Source organism: Typopeltis vanoorti, chromosome 2 (genome assembly GCF_054136105.1).
Source record: "Typopeltis vanoorti isolate ZY-2024b chromosome 2, IOZ_Tvanoo_1.0, whole genome shotgun sequence".
Lineage (NCBI taxonomy): Eukaryota > Metazoa > Arthropoda > Arachnida > Uropygi > Thelyphonidae > Typopeltis > Typopeltis vanoorti.
The window spans coordinates 108,773,444-108,796,332 of record NC_143550.1 but is presented as its reverse complement, the minus strand read 5'-3'; the positions used below and the strand labels follow the sequence as shown (position 1 = coordinate 108,796,332).

The following is a 22,889-nucleotide window of genomic DNA, read 5'->3' as shown; positions in this document are numbered from 1 at the left end:
AAAGATTATAAATTTTTTGCATTATATGAATAGGAGTGAATTGAGAAGAATGACCATAGTAGCAAATGAATGAGTGTATTGGTTGTGTAGGAGGAATGGGATACAGTTTGTAAATTGTGGGATGATTGATGTGTGGAAAAGCTGACATTTGAATAATGACCAGCACCTGAATTGATTTAAAGTCAGTTGCTGCTTAGAAAGGTGTTAGTGAGAGAATGGAAGTGCAGTATCAGGGAATCTGGGGCTATTTGGGTGAAAACTAGAGTGCAGACCATGATGACGTGAGAAGGTGGAATGATTAAAGGATGCTGAACATAGTTTTGCAGGTCACTGAAATTACTGAATGAATGACTGATCATAAGTTGGAATATTTTTATAAATGTAAAAATATGCAAAGATCTTGTCATCAGAATATTTCAGTTCCTATATATAGATACAAGAAACATCAGGAATATGAGAGGAGCATTATGCATTGGTTATTTGACTTGAACAAAAAGATGTTAGTGCATCTGTAATTTTTCATAAATGTAACACAAAGGATCACTTTGTGATCAAGGTGAAAGAAGAATGATACAGTTATGGGAATAGAATATAAGAAATGTTGTATTATCAGGAAGTACAGAGAGAATAGAATGGGATAAAGATATCGTTGATGATAGTAGAGTAATTTGTGACTGGAATGAGTTCAGGAAGCAGGGTCATAGGTGATTGCATTTGATGCTGTTTCATCAAAATATATAGTGTTACTGCTTTAGGCCAGATGGAATGCAAAAGAAGATGTAGATAAATTCATCACTAACTCAGTGAGCACTAATCCAGTTATTATTAAGGAAGACAAAATATGGATATATTACTCTGGCTCAGAGTAGTATCATGCTATCTGAAATTGCAAGGAGAGGGTGTTAGTAGTAGTACATGGAAATGGAGAGGAGAGACATTTGAGGGAAGCAGTAACAGACTGCTTCATACTTAGAGTTAGGAGAATAAATCCAGTGATAAATGAATGAACAACATTATTAAGTAGCAGGAGCTGGAAAAAAAACAAGTAAAGTAAGAATGTGATGAGCAAGCTTATAAACAGGTCAAAGTACAAGTAGGAATGTGAAAAGCTCAATAAAGAAGACATTCTGTAGGTGTTAAAATTTTGGAAAAATTAGTTCAAGAATCAAGCAGAGCATTGAGCAGATGAGGGTAATGTTATCTGTGAGGGTCAGCACAGATTTGTTAAAGGATGTGTTTGTTTTAGTAATATGATTTCCTTTTATAATTAAGTAATAACAAGAGCAGTTGATGAGGGGAAAAGCATATACTGCCATTTTTTGGATTTTTATAAAGGCATTTGGCATGGTGCCACATGATAAGTTGATATATTTAAGTTACAGCATATGGGTTTGTATATCTGGTTTGTGAATTGGATTCGAGATTGGCTATCTGGTAGATACCAGAGTTGTGTATGAGAAAACATACAATCCCACTTCTGACCTTCTGCATCTAGGGAGCAGAAGGTCAGAAGTGGGACTCCACAGGTCTCAGTACTGGGACCTGTACTATTTAATCTTCTGTCAGTGGACTTCAGGGGAATATTCATTTGTTTGCAGATGATGTGAAGGTGGGAAGGATTATTAGTAATGGTGCCACTGTGTTGGTCCTCCAGGAGGATTAGAATAAGTTGGACAGGTAGGTAAATAAATGAATGTCAGTTTAATGCAAATAAATGTAAGGTCTTGAAGTTTGGGTTCCACTAATGGAAGGCTGCATACTTTGTTGGTAAAAATATACTAGAGGAAGTGGAAGAGGTAAGGATTGATAGAAACTTGAAGTTTATGGGACATATTGCAAACATGGTGAAAGCAATCCAGAGGATTGCTGCAATACTGAGAAGGACACTGATCAGTTGAGATTGAAGAGTGGTGATTCCATTGTATAAATCGTGGATCAAACATCATCAGGATTATTGTGTTCAGATTTTTCACTGTTTCACTGGGATTTGAAGGGGATGAATTAACCTTGGAGAATGCACAAAGGCAGATAGCAAAAGTGACATCAGGACTTTGCAATATTAGTTATGTAGATAGACTGAGGACATTTGCACTACAGAGTTTGGTAGATAGAAAATGAAGAGGTGATATGATTGACACATTTAACCTGTTGAGACACTGGAGTGATCTTCATATGGTAGAACAAAGAAAAGAAATGAAGAAAAGGGTCATCCTTTGAAGTTATGAATGGAAGTGGTGAGGAGGATAAGTGACCTCTTTTTTTTGCATGGAGGGTGGATTGACCATGGGATTCATTTTCCAATAGGGTAGTCAGGACATGAATGCCGAATGAGATATGGATTAGTATGCTAGATCTTGTGTTGTCTAAGATGAGCTTCTGTCAGTGAGTCTTGTGACTCCATGAAGGTGTGAATAATAATAATGCATGCCAATATGTATGCTTCTATATCCAAATACCAACTTATGTGCTCTGTTCTTTGTGACACACATTACATCCCAGGACTTCAAATCCTAGTCAGCTATCATTCTAGTTTACATATCTTTGACCTTCTGAATCTCAGCTAATCAACACAGTGCACAGCATTATTATTATTACACTTTTGCACTCACCCACATTATAAGCAGCAATCTGTTTATGGTAATAGCCTACCAACCAACCAACTTGTCTTGTCATGTCATGTCGGAAAGATTTAACATCTTCCTAAAGAGACATACTCATCATTATCACATCTTATAAATTTCCATAACTTTATTCAACCAAATTATTATTTTTGTTACTATTATACCTTCAGTGGAGTTGGTAGACTCATCATGAAGGTTCATTCACAACTGACAACATTTTTTATTGTACTGAATCTTAAAATATGTCATACTCCTTGCATCAATAACATATTCTAGTAATGCATTCCCCATTCACAACAATTCTCTATGTAAAATCTACTCCTCACATCCTTCTTCACCATACTCTTAAATAACTTCAAGAGATATTCTCAGATATCTTCAAGAGATCTCCCCTGCTAGCCTTCTACTCTTTTTATAATCCCCTCTGGATTAATCTAATAAAATCCATTCACTAATTTAAACATCTCTAGCATATCACTTCCCTTCCTCCTGTCTACCAAATTCTGCAATCCACAGCTTTCAACTTTTATCTATAGCCAACATTCCTGAATTTTGATACTATCTTAGTTGCTTATCTCTGAATTGTCTCCAATGTTTCCACATCACAATGACAACCAGGTGACCAAATCTGAGCATAATAGTCCAATTGCAGTCACATTAGTGCTTTATACAGTGGCAGAACCACCTCCTTATCCCTATATGTCAGTGTACTTCTTATTATAGCAGCACTACAATGTGCACACTTGCATTATGCCTCTAAACTTCACTCTACTGTCAGCCATCACTCCCTAATCTTGATCGCATGCACTTCCTGCAGTACAGTGGCATCATATAATACACAGCCCTATATTTCTGTACCCCAAATGCAACATCTTGCACTCATTAATGTTACAACTACAATCTCACTGCTTTGTCTAAGTCAAAAGTCTCTTCAATCCTTCTGAAGGGAATTAACTTCAGCAGTGCTCCTTATAATTCTCCCCAACTTTGCTTCATCAGCAAACAACTGAAGATTCCCAGTCAGTCTATATGATATATCATTTACAAACAAGTCTTTCCCAAGAACAGAATCGTGGGGCATGTCACTGATTATCCTTCTTGTTTGAGACACTGCTTCATCATACACAACTTTCTAGTATTGTTCAGAGAGCGTCACCAATCCATCTAACCAATATACTAATTATTCCCATCCTCTGCAACTTTTACACTGACATATCATGTGGTAATATATCGAATGCTTTTTTGCAAAGTTCAAGAATATCACTGTAATCGATTCTTCCTTATCTAATATGCTTGTGACCTTATTATAAAATGCAAGTAAATTACTAAAACAAGCCCTACCCTTTACAAATTCATGCTGATTATCATAAAGAATACTATATTCATCAACCCAATCTTGTGTTCTATTCCTAATCAATCTCTCCAACACCTTGATTATAACTGCAGTTATACAGACTGGTCTATAATTGGAAACTTCAGTTCTAGAACCATGCTTGTGGAGTTGTACTATTTTCCCTTCTTTCATTCCTTGGGAACCTTGCCCACTGGAAGACTTTTAGTGAATAACCAGGTCAAGGGCATAACTAATTGTGCACATCCCTTAAAAGTATGTGGTGATATATCATCCATTCCTACAGCATTATTAACACCTAACCCAATCAACACCTGATACACCTCTGATTCTTTCACTTTCAATCCTCCTAATACTTGCATCCCTTCTACATGTTGCACAGCATCATTTACACCAGTGTGATATACACTGATAAAGTGGTCATTCAATAAACCCACTATATCCTTTTGCAGCTGTTAGTGTGCTTCCATGACTATCTACCAATGTTAATCTGCTATGTGATTTCTTTACAGACACTGTTTTCAGAAAGCAGAAGCAGTAGGAACAAACAAGTAACAAAATACAAATAAAATTCCTACAACAAACACTGCTGAAGGGCACTTGTAATTAGCATGAAAAAATTATGCACAGTTATATGATAAAAAGCTACACTATACATTATTTAAAAAGTGACCTCATCAAACTTTATTATTTACAAACTTAGTTGTAAATAATAATGCCTGCATTATCATTTATCATCAACAGTAGTGGAGACACATAACTGCAATTAAAAGATCCAAATGGCAATGGGCAGGTCATATTGCAAGATGTAGCACCTCAAAAATAAACAAAGTTGATATCTGAATGGTATCCCAGAAATGCAAAGAGGCTACAGGAAGACCAAAGAGATGGTGGAAGAATGAGATTAAAGAAATGACTGGAATTCAGTTGCACAGAAAAGCTCAAGATAGAAATGAGTGGAGAACTTTGAGGGAGGCCTTCTTCCAGCAATGGACAGAAAATGGCTGATGATGATGATGATATATCTCAAAGGCTCTGCTCATCAACTTGTATGCCTCAATCATATTACATTCATTCAGTCTATCCTTGAGTTCAACATTCCATAGTCCTGTTAGTTCAATCACTTGCCTCTTAACTTCATAATGTTTCCTTATCATCCGCCTATCCAGATAACAGGATATATGTGTTACCGCTAAAGTGCAGAAATCAGTTATTCTACAGATTATCTAGGTATGATGCAGATTAACTAGGGTGATCCGTTAATGTGCGGAAAATTGTTTCATTTCTCAAATTACCTAGGTAATCTGCAAATTACCTAGATAATCTGCACATTACCTACTAGGCACTCGTTAAAGTGAAAATAAGATCTTTGCTGGAACAACAGCAATGTTTCTGTATGCTTAAATTAATATAATGTTATTTATTTTTCGATATCTAAAGAATCAAGTTAATACAATCAAACAATCAACAAATTAGTTGATAGAATCAATCATCAATCAATTAAAAAACTATAATACAAAGAATCAAATGGTTTAAAATATTATTACAATTAAGGAAATGAATTTGCAAAACACATGACACTGGCAAAACCAAACTAAAAGTGGAGGGAGAGGGGGGGGAGGAGTAGGGAAAGGAAATGAGAGAAACAAACTTTTGAACTTTAACGATACGGAAGCCGTTAATGTGCACATTACCTAGGTAAAATGCGGAAAACTCTTGATTCCGCACGTTAACGGAGCAAATCAGTTAATCTGCAGATTAGCTGTGTAATGTACACATTAACGGCTTTCGAGCTTTAGCGCTAACATATGCACAAAAATCAAGACGGAGCTAGTCAGTGCATTCTCCTTTACTTTATGGTAGCAGTTTTTCATGAGAAACATTTAACATCTTTTGCAATATGTTCCCCAAACTTCAACCCACTATCTACCAATACTCTCAGATCTCTTTTCACATCCACCTCCTAGAGCAAAGTTCCACCAGTACAATACACTTCATGTCATCTCCTGTGGTCAAACCATACGATTTTGTTGGCCAAGTGGATAATGTCTGTGCTCTCTGACTACCAGGCAGTGAGTTTGAATCACACTGTAACATGGTTTATGAATGACTTTAGGAGGAAAATGAATTTCATTGCCTGTGGATCCACTACTCTGCTTATTGAAGATTTGAAATGCCTTGAAAAAGTCCCTGAAAAAAAAAAAAAACTCTTGTAAAAACATCACATCAGAGCTCTATGAACATTGATTTCCCCAATCAAGCATCATCTGCAAATTAAGAATTTGCAGATGATGCTTGATTGGGGAAATCCTCTCTTTTTCTCTCAAACCTTAAACCATGATTTAAGTTATTTAATAAATTAAATATATTTGTAGTTTTATTATTGACACTAGACCTCTATGGAGACACCTTGAAGGAAGTAACATTATCACACACAAAATTCATCAAACCATCCTTTAAACTCATTCAACATGTCCAAATTCACCACACTATGAGACAATACATTATTCTGACCTATCCATGCAAAGAACCTTTTCTTCACACCCTACTTGAAACTATATCTAGTGATATCATCTTGTTCCATCCTGTCCCTATTCTATGAAAGTTTCTTCCCCATTAACCTGATAACAACTCTCTTACCAACTTATATTCCTCTTACCAACATTTTCTTCATACCTCACATTCGAAACATTAGATACTGTCTTAGTCAATCTTCTCTGCACCCTTTCTAATATATCCTTGTCCTCATCAAAACCAGATGACTAACTCATCTGAGCACAGTAATATAATGAATCCTGTTCAAGACCTTTACACAATGGAACCATAATCTTTTTATTTCTGCATGTCAATGTCCTTCACATCATTGCCATAATCTAATGTGATATCTTCATTATTTGGGTAATGTGACCCTAAACTTCAGGTCCCTGTTTATTGCTACTCTAAGATCATTCATCTCTTCTACCTCCTTCAAAATTTCATAACACTATCACTGAGTGAAGCAACTGACTATCTGCTTCCTGCTTTTAAACAAATCGTGAGAAGCCATCTCCTCTATGAGCATCACCACCACCACAGGCAGAACAACACCCTAGATATCTCCTGCCAAGACTGAAATATAAAGGTTTAATTCTGGGAATTCCCAGGATTATACAATTTTGCTCATGAAAATTATTTTTTAAATATATTTGTGATTTATTATATTTTTATAAAATGCATTAGTTGCCAAATGCCAAAGGCTTCTTATCCTTGTTCCTGATGTCTCTATTAATATCTATAAATTGTCACTATCCTCTAGGTCTCTTAGATATCTTTGTACCTTTATTGACTTCCTATTTAGAGTTTTCAAACCTATGAAACTATTTTTAGTATTCTTTGATCTTTTCAATTCTCATCTCAAGGATGCTTGCATACATGCATGCTCACACACATATGCAATAGGTGAGAACACTTATTTACAATAAGTGTTCTCACCTATTGCAAACATAGTAAAATATGCAAGTACTTGAGCTTTGACTGCTTATATTGATTTAGCAAAATGCATTTTTTTTTAAATTTAAGAATTATGATTATTTTATTAAATTTTTATCAATGAAAAAAGCCAAGCTTGTGCTTTGTAACAAAGAACACTGGTGTGTGCTCGAAAAAAAAAAAAAACAAGATCCAGTTTTAAATTCTATATTTTAAAATTTTGAACTTATTATTAAGCTGGTAATTATGACAGACTTAGGAAGCATCTTGGAACAGTGCTATGGCTTGAGGAGCTACAAGGAAAGAATATCAACCGTGCATGGAAAGTGGACAGAGATTGTTCCAGAGAAGCAGTATCAGATTCCATACCCGAGATCAGGAGGATAAACCTGATCTTGGGTATGGAATCTACTCATCCACTTAATCCCCCACTTTCAGGGAGGGGAGTTAAGTGGATGAGCAGAGATATAAAGCAAGAGTTGCAAATAAAATAAAAAAAAGCACTGAGCAGTACAAAGTGCAAGCAAGAAGGATGAATAATATGGTAAGAAAGGCCAAATCCAAAAGAGGTTTTTTGTTATGTAGCAAGTAAGAAGAAAAATGACTATGGTAGGATGACCTTAATCAATGCTGATGGCAGGAATGCGACAGAACCAAGAGAAATAGCTGAGTTGTTGAGTGATCATTTTGCAAAGGTGTATCATCTAGGTGGAGATTTTGCAGTTGCTGATGTGACAGAGATGCATGTAAAAATTGAGGTAAATGAACAGGAGATGTTCAGCATATTGAAAAATATCAGTGTGAATACAGCAGTAAGACTGGTTGGAATGTCAGCCTGTGCACTGTGTGAATGTGCAAGAGAATTGGTATTGCCTCTGATGAAGTTGCTCAATCTAAGGCTCAGTTCTGGCAAGGTTCCAAGAGAGTGGAAAGAGGTTAAGATAGTTCCATTACATAAAGACAACTCCAAGAAAGAAGTAGCAAACTACAGACCAATTAATATATTAGGAGCGGTTGTTAAAGTATTGGAAAAGCTGGTTAAAGGTAAAATCCAACAGTGGGTGGATAAGGATGCAATACTCTACAGTGGGCAGCAAAGGGTAGGTCCTGTCTTAGTAATTTATTTCCATTTTATGATAAAGTGACAGTAGGATTTGATGAAGGAAATGGCTACCCTATGATGCTGTTGGATTTTGCAAAGGCATTTGGCATAATACCACATGGAAAACTAATACAAAAGTTAGAGCAAATGGGAATGTATATGAAGCTAGTAGCATGGATAGGGGAGGGATGGCTGACAGACATGCAGACACCAGAGAGTATTATATGATGGAGTGGAATCTTGAAGAATAAGGGTGATTAGTGGAATACCTCAGGGTTCTATACTAGGACCACTACTCTTTAATTTGTATATCAGTGATATAGGGGGATATTCAGTTGTTTGCAGATGATGCAAAACTGTGGAGGGCAGTAGTTGATAAAGGTGATGTAAATATCCTGCAGAATGATTTGAATAAATTGGCATTGCGGACAAAGGATAATGATTGTCAATTTAATGTTGCATAATGTAGAGTTATATGCTTCAGGTTGAAAAGGTTGCACACTGTGTATTACATTGATAGTACTGGATTGCAGGAAATTGATTATGCTAGGGACTTGGAGATAATGGTATATAGAGAGTTGAAGTTCCGAGGGCATATTGCAACAGTTGGTAAAATAGCTCAAAGAATTACTTGGATGTTGAAAAAAAAAAGTAAAGATAGGGATGCTATTATCCTCTTTATAAGGCTATGATTTGGCTGCATTTGACTAGTGTGCACAGATTTGGTCACCTGGTTACTTGGTGATCAGCAGGTGGTAGAGAGGATTCAGAGATGCGTGACTAAACTGGTGACAAGTCTGTGGAATGCTCCCTATAAGGATAGGTTGAAGGTATGTTGGTTACAAAATTTAGTTGATAGGCAGATAAGAAGGGACATGATAGAAACTTATAAGATAATAAAGAGGTTTTATAAAAATGATGCAAAGGAAAATTATGACAAATAGTCAGAAAACTAGGAGTTATTCATGGATGTTGTGTAAGAGTGTGGTTAGTAAGGATGTGTGGAGTTGATTTTTTGTATGGAAAGTGGTGAATGAGTGGAATGGATTGCCAGAATTTGTTGTGAGTGCCCTGATGATGAGTTTAAGAAGAGGTGTGATAGGTTTTGTGTGTATAAACATTAGTGTGGGTCTCCCACGATGAGTCTCCAGACTTCATGGAGATACCGTATAATTATAATAATAACAATAATAAATGGAATCCATAAGTGGTGATCTTAGTTATAACATCCTTGTTGACCAGTGTACTCTCTTTTGCTTATGGATTATAGTAAAGTATAAGTAGTTATTGCAAACTATTACTGAAAGCAAGAACAATAGTGAATAACTCTAAGAAGCATAAAATACATTTATTGGCATAATATAATTAAACAGATAAAACTCTGTATAAAATTATCCCCTTTCAATATTATTACTTTATGGAAATATGTGATGTTTGCATTTCACTTAGGTAAAGATATTCTAATTTATTCTAAGTAATGGTTACATTTTAGGACCAACTTTATATGGCTTAGCAACAGCAGGAGCTTTAGGAACAATAAACATCACTATAATCGAGTGCCTTGTTTTCAGTGCTCTTATTTCAGCTGTAGATCCGGTTGCAGTAAGTAATAATTTTCATATTATACATATATAGAATTCATTGTCATTAATATTGTGTTAGCTTATGAATTTTGTAGAAGTCTGTCTTTCCTTACTTTACTTCAAAGATAGCTGACCCGGTTCAATACAGAATGATCTGGAGGTAGCCTGCCACATTTGGAATTGCTTATGTGATGAACTGTGGACAGCACTGTGTTCAATTGCAGTATGAGTTAAATATAATACTATAAATCATCACAAAAATATCCCTAGAGATTTATGAATATTAACATAAATTTTGTAAGTGAACATTATTGTAATAAGTTCTTTAATTCATTAAAGAAGGGGATGATATGATTGAGACATCTAAGTTGTTGAGAGGTATTTGCCAGATGGGTGCTGGAAAAATTTTTATATTGTAGAATAAAGGGAAGGAACAAGGACAAAATGTTCTGGAAGTTGTGAAAAAGAGAAATAAAGTAAGAGGATAGGAAATAAGTTTTTTGTATGGTGAGTGGTTGGAGCATGGCATGTTTTTCTTGTAGGGTAGTTAGAGTGCAGGCAGTGAACATGTTTAAAGAGGACAGTGGTTGAGTGCCATGCGAGTCTTTGCATTTCTGGCCATACAACTATGCCCTCTCTGTAAACCTTACTATAATTCTTCTATAATTTACTCTTTCCCTCCTCCTTCAGTATATCTTATTCCTCCTATTCCTATGGGTTTAAACAGTGCCAGCGGAAGCGGGCATGCAGGCGCCGCTACGAAGGGGGGCACAAACCAAGGCATGGTTCATAGGTTCATTTTTAAGAAACAAAATTTTTATCATAAAAACAAAAAAATTCTTAGAATAATCAATATTAAAATAAATAATGCCGGATACACCGAATAAAAAAAAAAAAAATTGTATATTGCCGCCTCTTTGATCAGCCGGCTGTTTACAATTTTGCAGTGATAATAGAAAAATGGAAAACGGGGAGCTCCTGCCAAGAATAGAGCTCATTTATTCCAAAACTTTAAATTCTGTTTTTTGCTTTTGTTGCAAACTTTTTGCACCTACTGAGTCAAGTAGTCCTGTAGAAGGTTATAATGATTGGAGAAATGTAAGTACAACTTTGCATAGACATGAGACTAGTTTAACTCACATGAAAAATTTCTTAAAATGAAAGGAACTTTATAAAAATTTAATAAACAAAACTACTATTGATTGCCAGACTCAAAGCATGTATGAAATGGAAAAAAAACATTGGACGAGTGTTTTAGAATGCTTGATTGAAATAATAAAATTCCTTGGTACCAAAATTTAGCTTTTCGCAGTTCATCTGATAAATTATATGAAAGGAATAATGGCAATTTTTTAAAATTAGTCGAACTGTTATCGAAGTTTGATCCCGTTATGGAAAATAATGTTGAAAGGGCCCTACAACAAAAGAATAGACTACACTATTTGAGTAAAGACAGTCAAAATGAAATATTGGAAACTTTGAGTAACGCAATCAGGGATACAATTTTATTATCAATTTGAAAATCTAAATATTATTCCCAGGGGTGTAGTCGGGCCAGGGCACGCTTGGGTGACGCCCTGGTACTTCTTTAAAACTATCAAACTTTTTAAATTCATTATAATAAATTATAAGAATGAGACTTATAATGCATTTCCAGCTTTCAGTCAAAAAACAGCTTGCTGCTTTTTTTTTTTCAGAAAACAAGGCAATCTCTCTGCCATATGGCCGTTGCAATAATAATAATAATGCTGCACTTCATGCTCTAGATTTTTGTTTCCAAGGTAGAGCCCTGACACTTTTAGGACTACACCCCTGATTATTCCATATTTTTAGACTGCACACCTGATGCAAGCAAAACCGAACAAATGATCATTATTATTCGCTTTGTTTCCTGTGACAATGGAATTGTCAAGCTCAGGGAAAACTTTTTAGGTTTTGCAGATATATCAGATTCCAGAGTATGTGGTTTATGTGCAACAATAATGGAACAACTGGAAAAATGGAACATTTTCATTGAAGACATGCGAAGTCAAGGGTATGACAATGGGACAAATATGAAAGGGAAAAAATATTGGCTCCAAAATTTGCTTTCGAACAAAAATCTTCGAGCTTTTCACGTGCCATGTGCTGCTTATACTCTAAAAATAATCATTAACGATGCAGCCAAAGTGAATGCAGATACAATTAGTTTCTTTGCAATTATTCAAGAAATGCAATTTCTTTTCATTCTCTTACAAACGTTGGGCAATCTTTTTAAAGTTCGTAAAAAATTTAACATTGAAACAGCCATCAGAATAGTAATGGGAAAGTAAAATTAATGCAATCAGCCCTCTAAGATATCAGTTAGGAGAAATTTCCGATGCACTTTTTGAAATTTTAAATAATGAAAATTTTAATAAACAAACTCAGCATGAAGCACAAACATTGTGCTAAAATAAAGGACTACAATTGTACATATTTGGTCTGATGTATTAAAATAAAGAACTTTTATTATTAAAAGACCAGAAGATAAATGATAAAATATACAAAGAGCCAACAAGTTTCACTAGCCACTGTCTAGCATTTTCAAAGCTGAACTGGTGTGAAAACAAATGCATTAAGTTACATTTCAAACATAACTTTAGTAACTGTTAGGCCGTTACATTTGATCATTCTGTTTGAAGGCGTGCATGTGTTCGAAAGCTTCAGTCAGATTCCGGTACATGACCACGCGTTGTGTAGTTTTTTGCATATTGTAATTCTGTCGAACTGAGAGAAATGATGAGATTTTTCCATATGTCTTTAAGAATAATACCCTGATTTCTATTTAAATTATTGCCTGTGCGTAGTACCACAGCTGCTTCTTTTAAAGTGCTGTATCTGTAGTCATTCTCGATGTAAGGCATAGAACTGTTTTTCTAATCTATAACGTGATTTGATGTTGAGAAATGATGAGCTAAATCAGAAGTGATGATTCTATTATGATTGACATCCCCCACATGTTCCTTCTGTCTTATTTCAAAACTTCTAGAAGTCTGACCAATGTAAGAAAGGCCACACGCATGGAATTTCATATACTCCAGGACATTTGAAGAAAGGTACCTCATCTTTAGGTGATCTTAAGATTTGTCTGATCATGGTAGTTGGTTTAAAAACCACTCTGATGTTATGAGCTATTAACATTCTTGCCAATTTTGTGGAAACTGAATTAATATATGGAATGACAGCTGTGGACACATATTGGAAAGATCTTTTACCTCAAGACATCACACAGCTGTTTCATCATTGCCTGAAATCAAATTTCTTCAAATTTAACAACACTGTATACAAACAATTGGAAGGTCTAGCCATGGGTAGTCCTCTGTCACCACCATGTGCAGACCTTTTTATGGAAAAACTTGAAAAGGATATTCTTTCCACCATTGTACCAAAACTGTCAATTTGGTGGAGATATGTCGATGACGTGTTCATCATCTGGAAAGATACCATGGAAAACCTTTTGTTTCTGAACAAAATCAACTCACTACACAATAAGATCAAATTCACTATAGAACTAGAGAAGAACAAAGAACTTCCTTTTCTTGACATCCTGGTGAGGAGAGAAGATAACAATTTCCAACTGTCCATTTACAAGAAACCCACGGATACTGGTCGATATCTACATTATTCGTCCAACCGTCATAGATCACAAAAACACAGCATCATTCACATGCTCCGTAATAGAGCCTTAAGGTCTATTTCAAAAGAAACAGATGTGCAGAGAGAACTGTCACTAATAGCTAACACTCTATCTCTTAATGGATACCCTTCTAACATTTTAAACAAATGGCTATTTAAAGACAACCACCAACAACGTGTTACGGTGCCCCAATATGTGTCTACAGCTGTCATTCAATATATTAATTCAGTTTCCACAAAATTGGCGAGAATGTTAAAAGCTCATAACATCAGAGTGGTTTTTAAACCAACTACCATGATCAGACAAATCTTAAGATCACCTAAAGATGAGGTACCTTTCTTCAAATGTCCTGGAGTATATGAAATTCCATGCACGTGTGGCCTTTCTTACATTGGTCAGACTTCTAGAAGTTTTGAAATAAGACAGAAGGAACATGTGGGGGATGTCAATCATAATAGAATCATCACTTCTGGTTTAGCTCATCATTTCTCAACATCAAATCACGTTATAGATTGGAAAAACAGTTCTATGCCTTACATCGAGAATGACTACAGATACAGAACTTTAAAAGAAGCAGCTGTGGTACTATGCACAGGCAATAATTTAAATAGAAATCAGGGTATTATTCTTAAAGACATATGGAAAAATCTCATCATTTCTCTCAGTTCGACAGAATTACAATATGCAAAAAACTACACAACACGTGGTCATGTACCGGAATCTGACTGAAGCTTTCGAACACATGCCCGCCTTCAAACAGAATAATCAAATGTAACGGCCACAGTTACTAAAGTGTATGTTTGAAATGTAACTTAATGCATTTGTTTTCACACCAGTTCAGCCTTGAAAATGCTAGACAGTGGCTAGTGAAACTTGCTGGCTCTTTGTATATTTTATCATTTATCTTCTGGTCTTTTAATAATAAAAGTTCTTTATTATAAAGGACTACAAATTTATTTGCTCTCTTATAACTTGGCATCATTTACTTAACAGAATAAACCTTGTGAGTAAAATGCTTCAAGACAAAAATATGAACATTACACTTGCTTTAGAATCTATCGAAAACTTGAAAATATTCTTACAAGAGTATCGATCAGATACAAATTTTAAAGAAGTTCTAAAAACGGCAAAAGAACTGAGTGAAGAGGGTGGATGGAGAACAAGAATTTAAAACTGGTATGGAAGTTCGATGAAAAAAGAAGACACGGCAATTTGACTATGAGCATCATGACGAAACACCACAATTGCCAGAAGATAAATTTAGAGGGAATGTGTTTTATACACTTCTAGACGTTGCAATGTTTTCGTTAATAGAACGTTTTGAACAACTAAAAACATATTATGATAATTTCAATTTCTTGTATAGATTACTACAAATTAATAATGAAGATTTACGAAAAAATTGTGACGATTTAGAGATTCTCTTGAAGGATGGCGACAATAAATACGTAAATGCAATTGAACTATATGACGAGTTATGTGCTTTCCGGGATATTTTTCGGAAGGATAATTTAAATATTCAAAACCCTTTCGATATTCTTAATTTTATTGTGTCCAATGAGTTATCTTTCCCTAAATTTTCAATTGCTTTAAGAATACTATTAACCTTACCTGTTAGTGTTGCGAGCGGTGATCGTTACTTTTCCAAGTTGAAATTGATTAAAACCTACTGAAGAACAAGTATGTCACAAAAAAGGCTTGTTAGTTTGGCGTTAATAGCTATCGAAAATGATATATGTGCGGAATTAGACGTTAAGACCATTATTTCTAATTTTGTGAATGTGAAATCAAAAACCTTGAAATTTTAATAAAAAAAATTTCAAATATATTTATGTAATTTAATTTATTTTCTGTTATTCTGTCAAGATGTTATTTTTTAAATACTTGTATTAAATGTTCTAATTATTTCTGAATTCTTTTCTTATTTTCTCATCTATCTCGAGTTTCTTTTATTTTGCCTAAAAGATAGTTCCACTTGTAAAAAAAATTTAATAATTTTTATAAGTTACTAAGAATTTAGTGACTTGTAAAATGCAAGAATTTTTTAAACTTTAGTTCAAATAAATTTTAACTTTAATTAAAATTCATTTTAATTTTGTTAGCCATTCGGGTCAGTGAGAAGGCTATAATCCCTGTATCATTATATTCAACGATTAAAGTAAAGTAGCTTTATCAAAATTTGCTTTAACTTTTGAGAATTTTTTGAATATTCGGGTTTTTAACGATTATTCTGCCTAGTCAACACCCACAGTTCGTTACATTTAGCGAACCGTGTGGCTGTTCTGTCAAATAATTAAAATTTTTATTATCGTAAAAGAACCACACATGCCCGGATCATTACAGGGGCGCTTAGATAGAAATTGCATGCGGTGGCAAAGACCCTAGCGCCGGTTCTGGGTTTAAATTTGGAAGAAGACTGGTTCAGAAGCCTTAAGGTAGCAGCCCTACCACTGAACTATTCCATCGTCAGGCTAGTCCCCTTACATGGAGAACATAATTCTACTTGTAAGCTGATAGAAAAAGATAATTGGATTGAATCTATGGAAAACGACCCTGGAATGGACAAGGTAAAACAAAAATGGAAACGACAAAATATAATACACATAGCAAACTGGAATGTAAGAGGAATAGCATATAAAGAAATAGAATTAGACCAACTATTAAATGAAAGAAATTTTAAAATAGCAGTAATCACTGAAACAAAAAAGAAATTAAAAGGAACTATGAGAACTGAAAAATTTAATGTGATATACAGTGGAGTCGACAGAGACCAAAGAGCACAAGCAGGAGTCATGATTTGGATTCATAACTCCCTTTCCAAACAGTTAAAACATTATAAATTATGGAATGAAAGAATAATAGAAGCTAGAATAAAAATAGATAGGCTATTTAACAATAATTGGTTTATATGCCCCAGAAGAAAGAAGAGAACAGGATAATATTGATTTTTATAATCAGCTACAAAACATATATAATAAAATAAATAAAAATGATTACGTAATTTTTGCAGGAGACTTAAATGCAAGAATTGGAAACACGAAAATTAATAATAATATAGGAATACATGGAGAACATACTCTAAACAGGAATGGTAAAAAATTGATTGACTTTATAGTTTATAATAACCTGAAAATAATGAATTCCTTCTATAAACATAAAGACATACATAAATATACTTGGGCAGCAAGAGGATGGAAATCAATATTAGAATATTTTATATTAAATGAAAAAAACATCAAAATTTTCACTAGATGTTAGAGTTCACAGAGGATATGAAAAATAAACAGTGACCACTTCCTTGTTAAAATAAAATTAAGATTACCACCTAAATGGCTACAAGTAACAAGAACAAAAAGAAAATCTGAAACATTTGTTTATAAAACTAAACTATTGAATGACACAAATGTACAATGGCTATATGAACAAAGAATTAACCAATATCTAGATAAAATAAAACAAAATGAAGACATAGAAATAGAATGGCTTAATATAAAAACGATACTAAATGCAGCAGCAAATGAAAGCTTAGGAAAGACCAAAAAATTCAATAAAAGGAAAAAACTGAAGATCTGGGATGATAAATTAAAGAAATAATCAAAAAGAAAAAATAAGCCTATCACAAATGGTTAAGCAGTAAAAGATTAGAAGATGAAATAGAATATAAAAGAATAAGAGCCATAGCTAAAAGAGAAGTCAGAAAAAGACATAGAGAATCATGGAACAAATTTGTTTCTAATTTAGAACATGATTTATATAAAATAAGACCGAATGTATATAAGATTTTGAAATACTTGAATGCAGATACCAAAGAAAACATAAAATTAAACACTGAATTGCAATTAGAAGAATTTCTAAATTACTACACAGAATTGTGGACAGACAAATATTTTTCAGGCTGAATTAGAAATCAGCCTGAAAAAAACAAGAAACGGAAAATCACGTGGAGAAGATAAGCAAGGTTCAGAACTATATAAATACGCAGGAACAAGATTCAAAGAAAGACTCTTTTTATTTTTAAATAAAATTTATTTAACTGGTATCCCCCCCCCCCCAGTAGAATGGAAAAAAGCAATTGTGATTCCTATCTTTAAAAAAGTAATAGAGATGACCTTAGAAACTGTAGACGTATCAGTATACTAAATTCCTGTTACAAAATATATAGCAGAATCTTAAATAGCAAACTAATGAAATATTCCAAAAACTTTATTTTAGAAGTACAGAATGGATTTAGAAAAGCACGATCATGTATAGACCGCCTTTTGCCTAAAATTAATAATAGAGAAAAGAAGAGAATACAATTTAGAAACACATATTGCATTTATTGACTTTGAAAAAGCATTTGACAAAGTTAAAAGAAACATATTATTTAACATATTAAAAGAAAGACAAATATCAAATAATATTTTAAAAGCTATCACAAGTATATATGAAAATAATGAAATACAAATAAGATTAAATCACAAGCTATTATATACGACAGAGATATACCAAAGGGTCTGACAGGGATGTCACCTCTCAGCAATTCTTTTTAATATTTACTTAAATGAAATAATAATAGAATGGAATAAAAATTTACATCAAGGAATTAAACTTTCTCCTACAGTGAACTTAAATACTCTCATTTTTGCTGACGACCAAATAATAATTACAAATTCTGAAAATAACTTACAGAAAGCTATTTTAGATCTAAATGAGATAGCCAGAGATTATGGTATGATAATATCAACAGAAAAATCAAAAACTATGGCCTTTAAAGGACAAGATCCAGCAAGAACTAAAATAGTAATAGATAACAAGATCTTAGAACAGGTGAATTCATTTAACTACCTAGGATGTATGATCACATATGAAAATGAAAAAGATATAAATGTAAAAATTGCAAAATATTTAAAAATAACAGGTGTAATTAATTATATTTAAACCAAACCTAGTTCAAAAACAAACCAGACTAAAAGTATACAATACATTAGCCCTACCAATCTTAATGTATGAAAGCAAAATCTGGACTATAAAACAAAAAGACAAACAAAGATTAATAACAGCAGAAATGAAGTTTATGAGAAAAACTGCAAAGTATATTCTATTTAATCAGAAATGAAACGAAGAAATTATGAAAGAATTAAATCAAGAACCAGTAATAGAAAAAATTAATAAATATAAACATAAATGGATGGAATACTTCAAAGAATGAAAACAGAAAGATTACCAAAACAAGCCTTAAAGTACAAGCCATTAGCAAAAAGAAAACCAGGACGTCCTCTTAAACGATGCAATGATGACTTCTAAGGGGAACAGGCCATGCTAGGCCTAAATCCTTGATACACACGATGATGATGATGATAGTGGTATAATGATTATATAATTATAATCATATGAAATCATACAGTCATTTAATAATTATATAATGATTATATAATGTGTGTCTCCAAGCCCTGCAAGTTGCCTCATTGTGTCAAAGAAGTGATACTGGATGGAACAGCAGAAGCATGTTGGAAGTATATATTCCTGGTAGGATCATTCTATATGTGAAAGTTATTCCACTTTGTCTCAGAGTGGAATGATTATGTTGAAATTAGGTCTTACATTAATCAGAAAAACATGACAACTTAAGTTTAACTTGGTAGCACGTGTTTCAACAAAGAATAGGTGATTTTTTTGCACTACATGCTTGAACATTCGGTAGTTTTGCTCTGTGATTTTATGTGGCCTGCCCAGTTGCGATTGTGCTGTTGTTGCTCCTAGGAATTTTCACTACACAATAACATCACTTATAGTTGATCAGGGTAGTTGCATCAATATCAAAAGTCACCAATCTCTTCAGGAATGCCCATTTTCAGTTTGTTTGTAAAGGAAAATTGCAAGACCATTTGCTTCATTTTATACATGTACGAGCCATGGTTGTGATGTATGTAGCCATGGTTGTGATGTATGTAGCCATATCCAAATTGACACCGACACCCCTGCATAGCAGGGGTGTCGGTGTCGAGCTATTTTTGACCAGTTAATGTATGCTGTAAATGAAACTCCAGAGAACTGTTATATTGGAATAAGAGTTGGAGGAAGAAGAATAAAATATCTAAACTTTACTAGTGATGTTATTCATCTAGCAGAGAACAAATCAGATCTTCAGCCATATTTTTTAGGAGTATAATCTAACTTTGTGGTGCTTCCTGAAGCACCACAAAGACTGATTAATTTGAGTATATACACAAAACTTATGACAAAAATCTATGTTTCTGATTCAGAATGCATTGCTATAGTAGCATTAGATGATGAAAAAAAAATTCCGCATGTGAATAAATGTATAGATGAAGTTGAGAATTTCAAATACCTAAGCAATATTTTTAATAAATGGAAGAATAAGACAGGATATCACAATAAAATGAGCAAAAGCAAAATGTACAAAAAAATGTTTCTAAAAGAATAAAGGTTGAGTAGCTTTCGGAGATGAACTGCAAACTAAAATACACGTTATTCAAAAAAAATTATATAATTTGAATACTAGAACCAAACCTATGATATTCAGTAGCAGACCCTCAGCCAGCCAGGCATGTGGTGTAGTAGTCTGCAAGCATTAAAAAAATAATAATAAATAAATAAATAAAAAACGAGAACTCCATGGTGGATATAGGAAGTTAAAGATGCAACCAATGAAAAAAGATAAAGTGTGTTGAAAGTTCCTGGCAAGCACAAGTAAGTTGGCATGTGTTCTGAGAGAAAAAATGTCAGAAAGTGAAGCAATGTATAAGACAGCCAAACAAGTCATGGGAAGACTTTAGTAAGAGCATAGAAAATAAATATCAGGAAGATTTCAAAATATTCTGGAGGATACTGAAAAAAAAAAAGGCTCAGAAATGGAAAAAAGAGTACTGTAAAAGGAATCAGAGATGATAAAGATGAGATGAAAACTGAAGGTAAAGATATTTTAAATGTCTGGAGTAATTACTTTGAAAAAATTGCCTAAATGAAACAAGCAATGGTATTAAAGTGGTAGAAAACATTCAAGAGAAATGAAGTCAGCAGTACATATCAATACTTGAAGTAGAAAAAAAATTAAAAACTATTAATGTGGAAAGACATCTGGATTAAATGATATTTGATCAGAAATGCTGAAATATTGAGGTAAAAAAATTTTACAATTGCTATACTGCATAATTCAGAGGATCTGGTCAGAGGAGCAAATTCCAGAGTAGAGCTCTTGTAGTTCTCATCTGTAAAAAGGGGAATAAAGCTGAATATGAGAATTAGAGCAATTTCTGTGCTGAGTGTTCCTGGTAAGATTTATAAAAAGATAGATACTTGAGAAAAGGCTAAGGGAAACTTTGAAAAGGAGTAAGCTGGGTTCAACCCAAATAGAGGTTGTCAGGATTAGATTTTCATTTTAAGAAAAATAGTTGAGAAATCATGGGAATTATAACAAGGATTTGTATTTAAGTTTTGTAGATCTGGAAAATGTGTTTGACAAGGTGCCAAAAGAAAAACTGGAACATTATACCGAGCAGTAATGTTCCATACATTTGAGTAGTATGTCAGCAGTTAGAATTGAAGGAGATACAGGATGGCTTGAGGTTAAATCAGGTGTGAGACAGTAGTTCACATTATCTCCACTGTTATTCATTACCTGTATTGATCATATATGAAGGAAAGTGTCATTAAACTTGTATAAAAATTGGAGATGCTAGTCTCAGCTCTTTATTTTATATAAATGATGTTATGCTCCTGAACAAAACTAGTACAAGTGTGCACTATACTAAATTGAATTCAGTTTATTAATTTGAAATAGGTATTCAGTTTAATCTATGACTAAATTGAAGGAAATACTGTAATAATACTGCAAAAATGCTGAATAACTGTAATAAATTTGGTATGAAAACCAGCAATAAAAAGACATTAAAAAATAGGAAGAAACATTGAAAACATCAACTGCATCCTGAATAGAGAACCTAGAACAAGTAAAACATTTCAGCTATTTAGGCACAAATTTTAGTGAAGATGGCAAATTAAATTTATCGGCTTGGTTGGCTAAGTGGTTAGTTTATCCGTCCTCCAACCAACAGACTATAGGATTAAATCCCACCACAGGCATGCGCATTTTTAATTGTCTTAAAGTGGGAGATGAATTTCATGACCATATTAGTGTGTGGCCACTGCCCCACTTATGGAGGCTTTTTGTGATATGTGCTTAATTTTTGTGTTCAAAAGATGTATGCAAGCTGTTGTCATAAATTTGTCATCATGTTGTAGAGCTCTATATATGTAAATTAAAATTTATCAAACCATTTTAATTTTGTTTCTAATAGATAGTTTAAAGTGGAATTAGGTAAAGGAATATAATTTCATAATGCTTAGATTTATTTTTTACATATATTTCTGTGTTAGTACATATGTTTTGAATAATTAGTAATAAAATAACAAGTATGCTGTATACTGTGTGCTTCCTTTTCATCAATATCTGCATGATCTAGGATTGAATGCATGTGCATGTGTATATATGGGGGGGGGGGGTCTGGAAAGTTCGGATAAACAACAGAACAGAAATTAATTAATCTTATGTCTTCTTATATATCCTAAAAGAAAAAGAACAAATTATTACAATTTGATGAAACATGGGGGTTAAAGAGTTTTAAAATGTTTTTTCTTGGTTATATCAGTTGCTTTAATATCATTTTTGTTCCAAGTATTTATCAGAACTTTCCAGATCCCTCAGTATATACATAATACATATACATGGGAATGATACATATATAATACATATACATATACATACATGGCTTGACAAATATGCTTGCCCACTTGCTCATGGCAAGTTTTTGTTAGCTGGTGAGTAGCTGAAGACTGAACAAAATAGAATATTTTTTAATAAAAAATAGTTTCTCCAGCCATGATACAGCACATAATCATTTATGTAGAAGTCCTCTTGACTTATTATCCCATATAAAAAATATGGGACTGAGGTGTCTTGAGCAAGTAAATGTTTTTGTGTAGTGAGTAGGGTTTGCATAATTTGTTGAGCCCTGTATATATATATATATTTTTTTTTTTTTTAAACTCAGAGATGTCATTTTCAGATTTGTAGTTTAAAAATAGATGAGACATTATAACAATT

At 33.5% G+C, this 22,889-nt stretch overlaps 1 protein-coding gene across 5 annotated transcripts in view; it reads left to right on the top strand.

The window, feature by feature from the left end:
- Positions 1–22,889, top strand: part of LOC150109321 (Na(+)/H(+) exchanger beta-like) — a 489,491-nt gene that overhangs the window by 245,223 nt on the left and 221,379 nt on the right. For all 5 annotated transcript variants that reach the window (XM_090412496.1, XM_090412499.1, XM_090412495.1 and 2 more), the window contains one exon: positions 10,035–10,144. In XM_090412496.1, the coding sequence (XP_090268622.1) occupies positions 10,035–10,144 (110 nt within the window). The remainder of the gene's footprint in view (positions 1–10,034; positions 10,145–22,889) is intronic.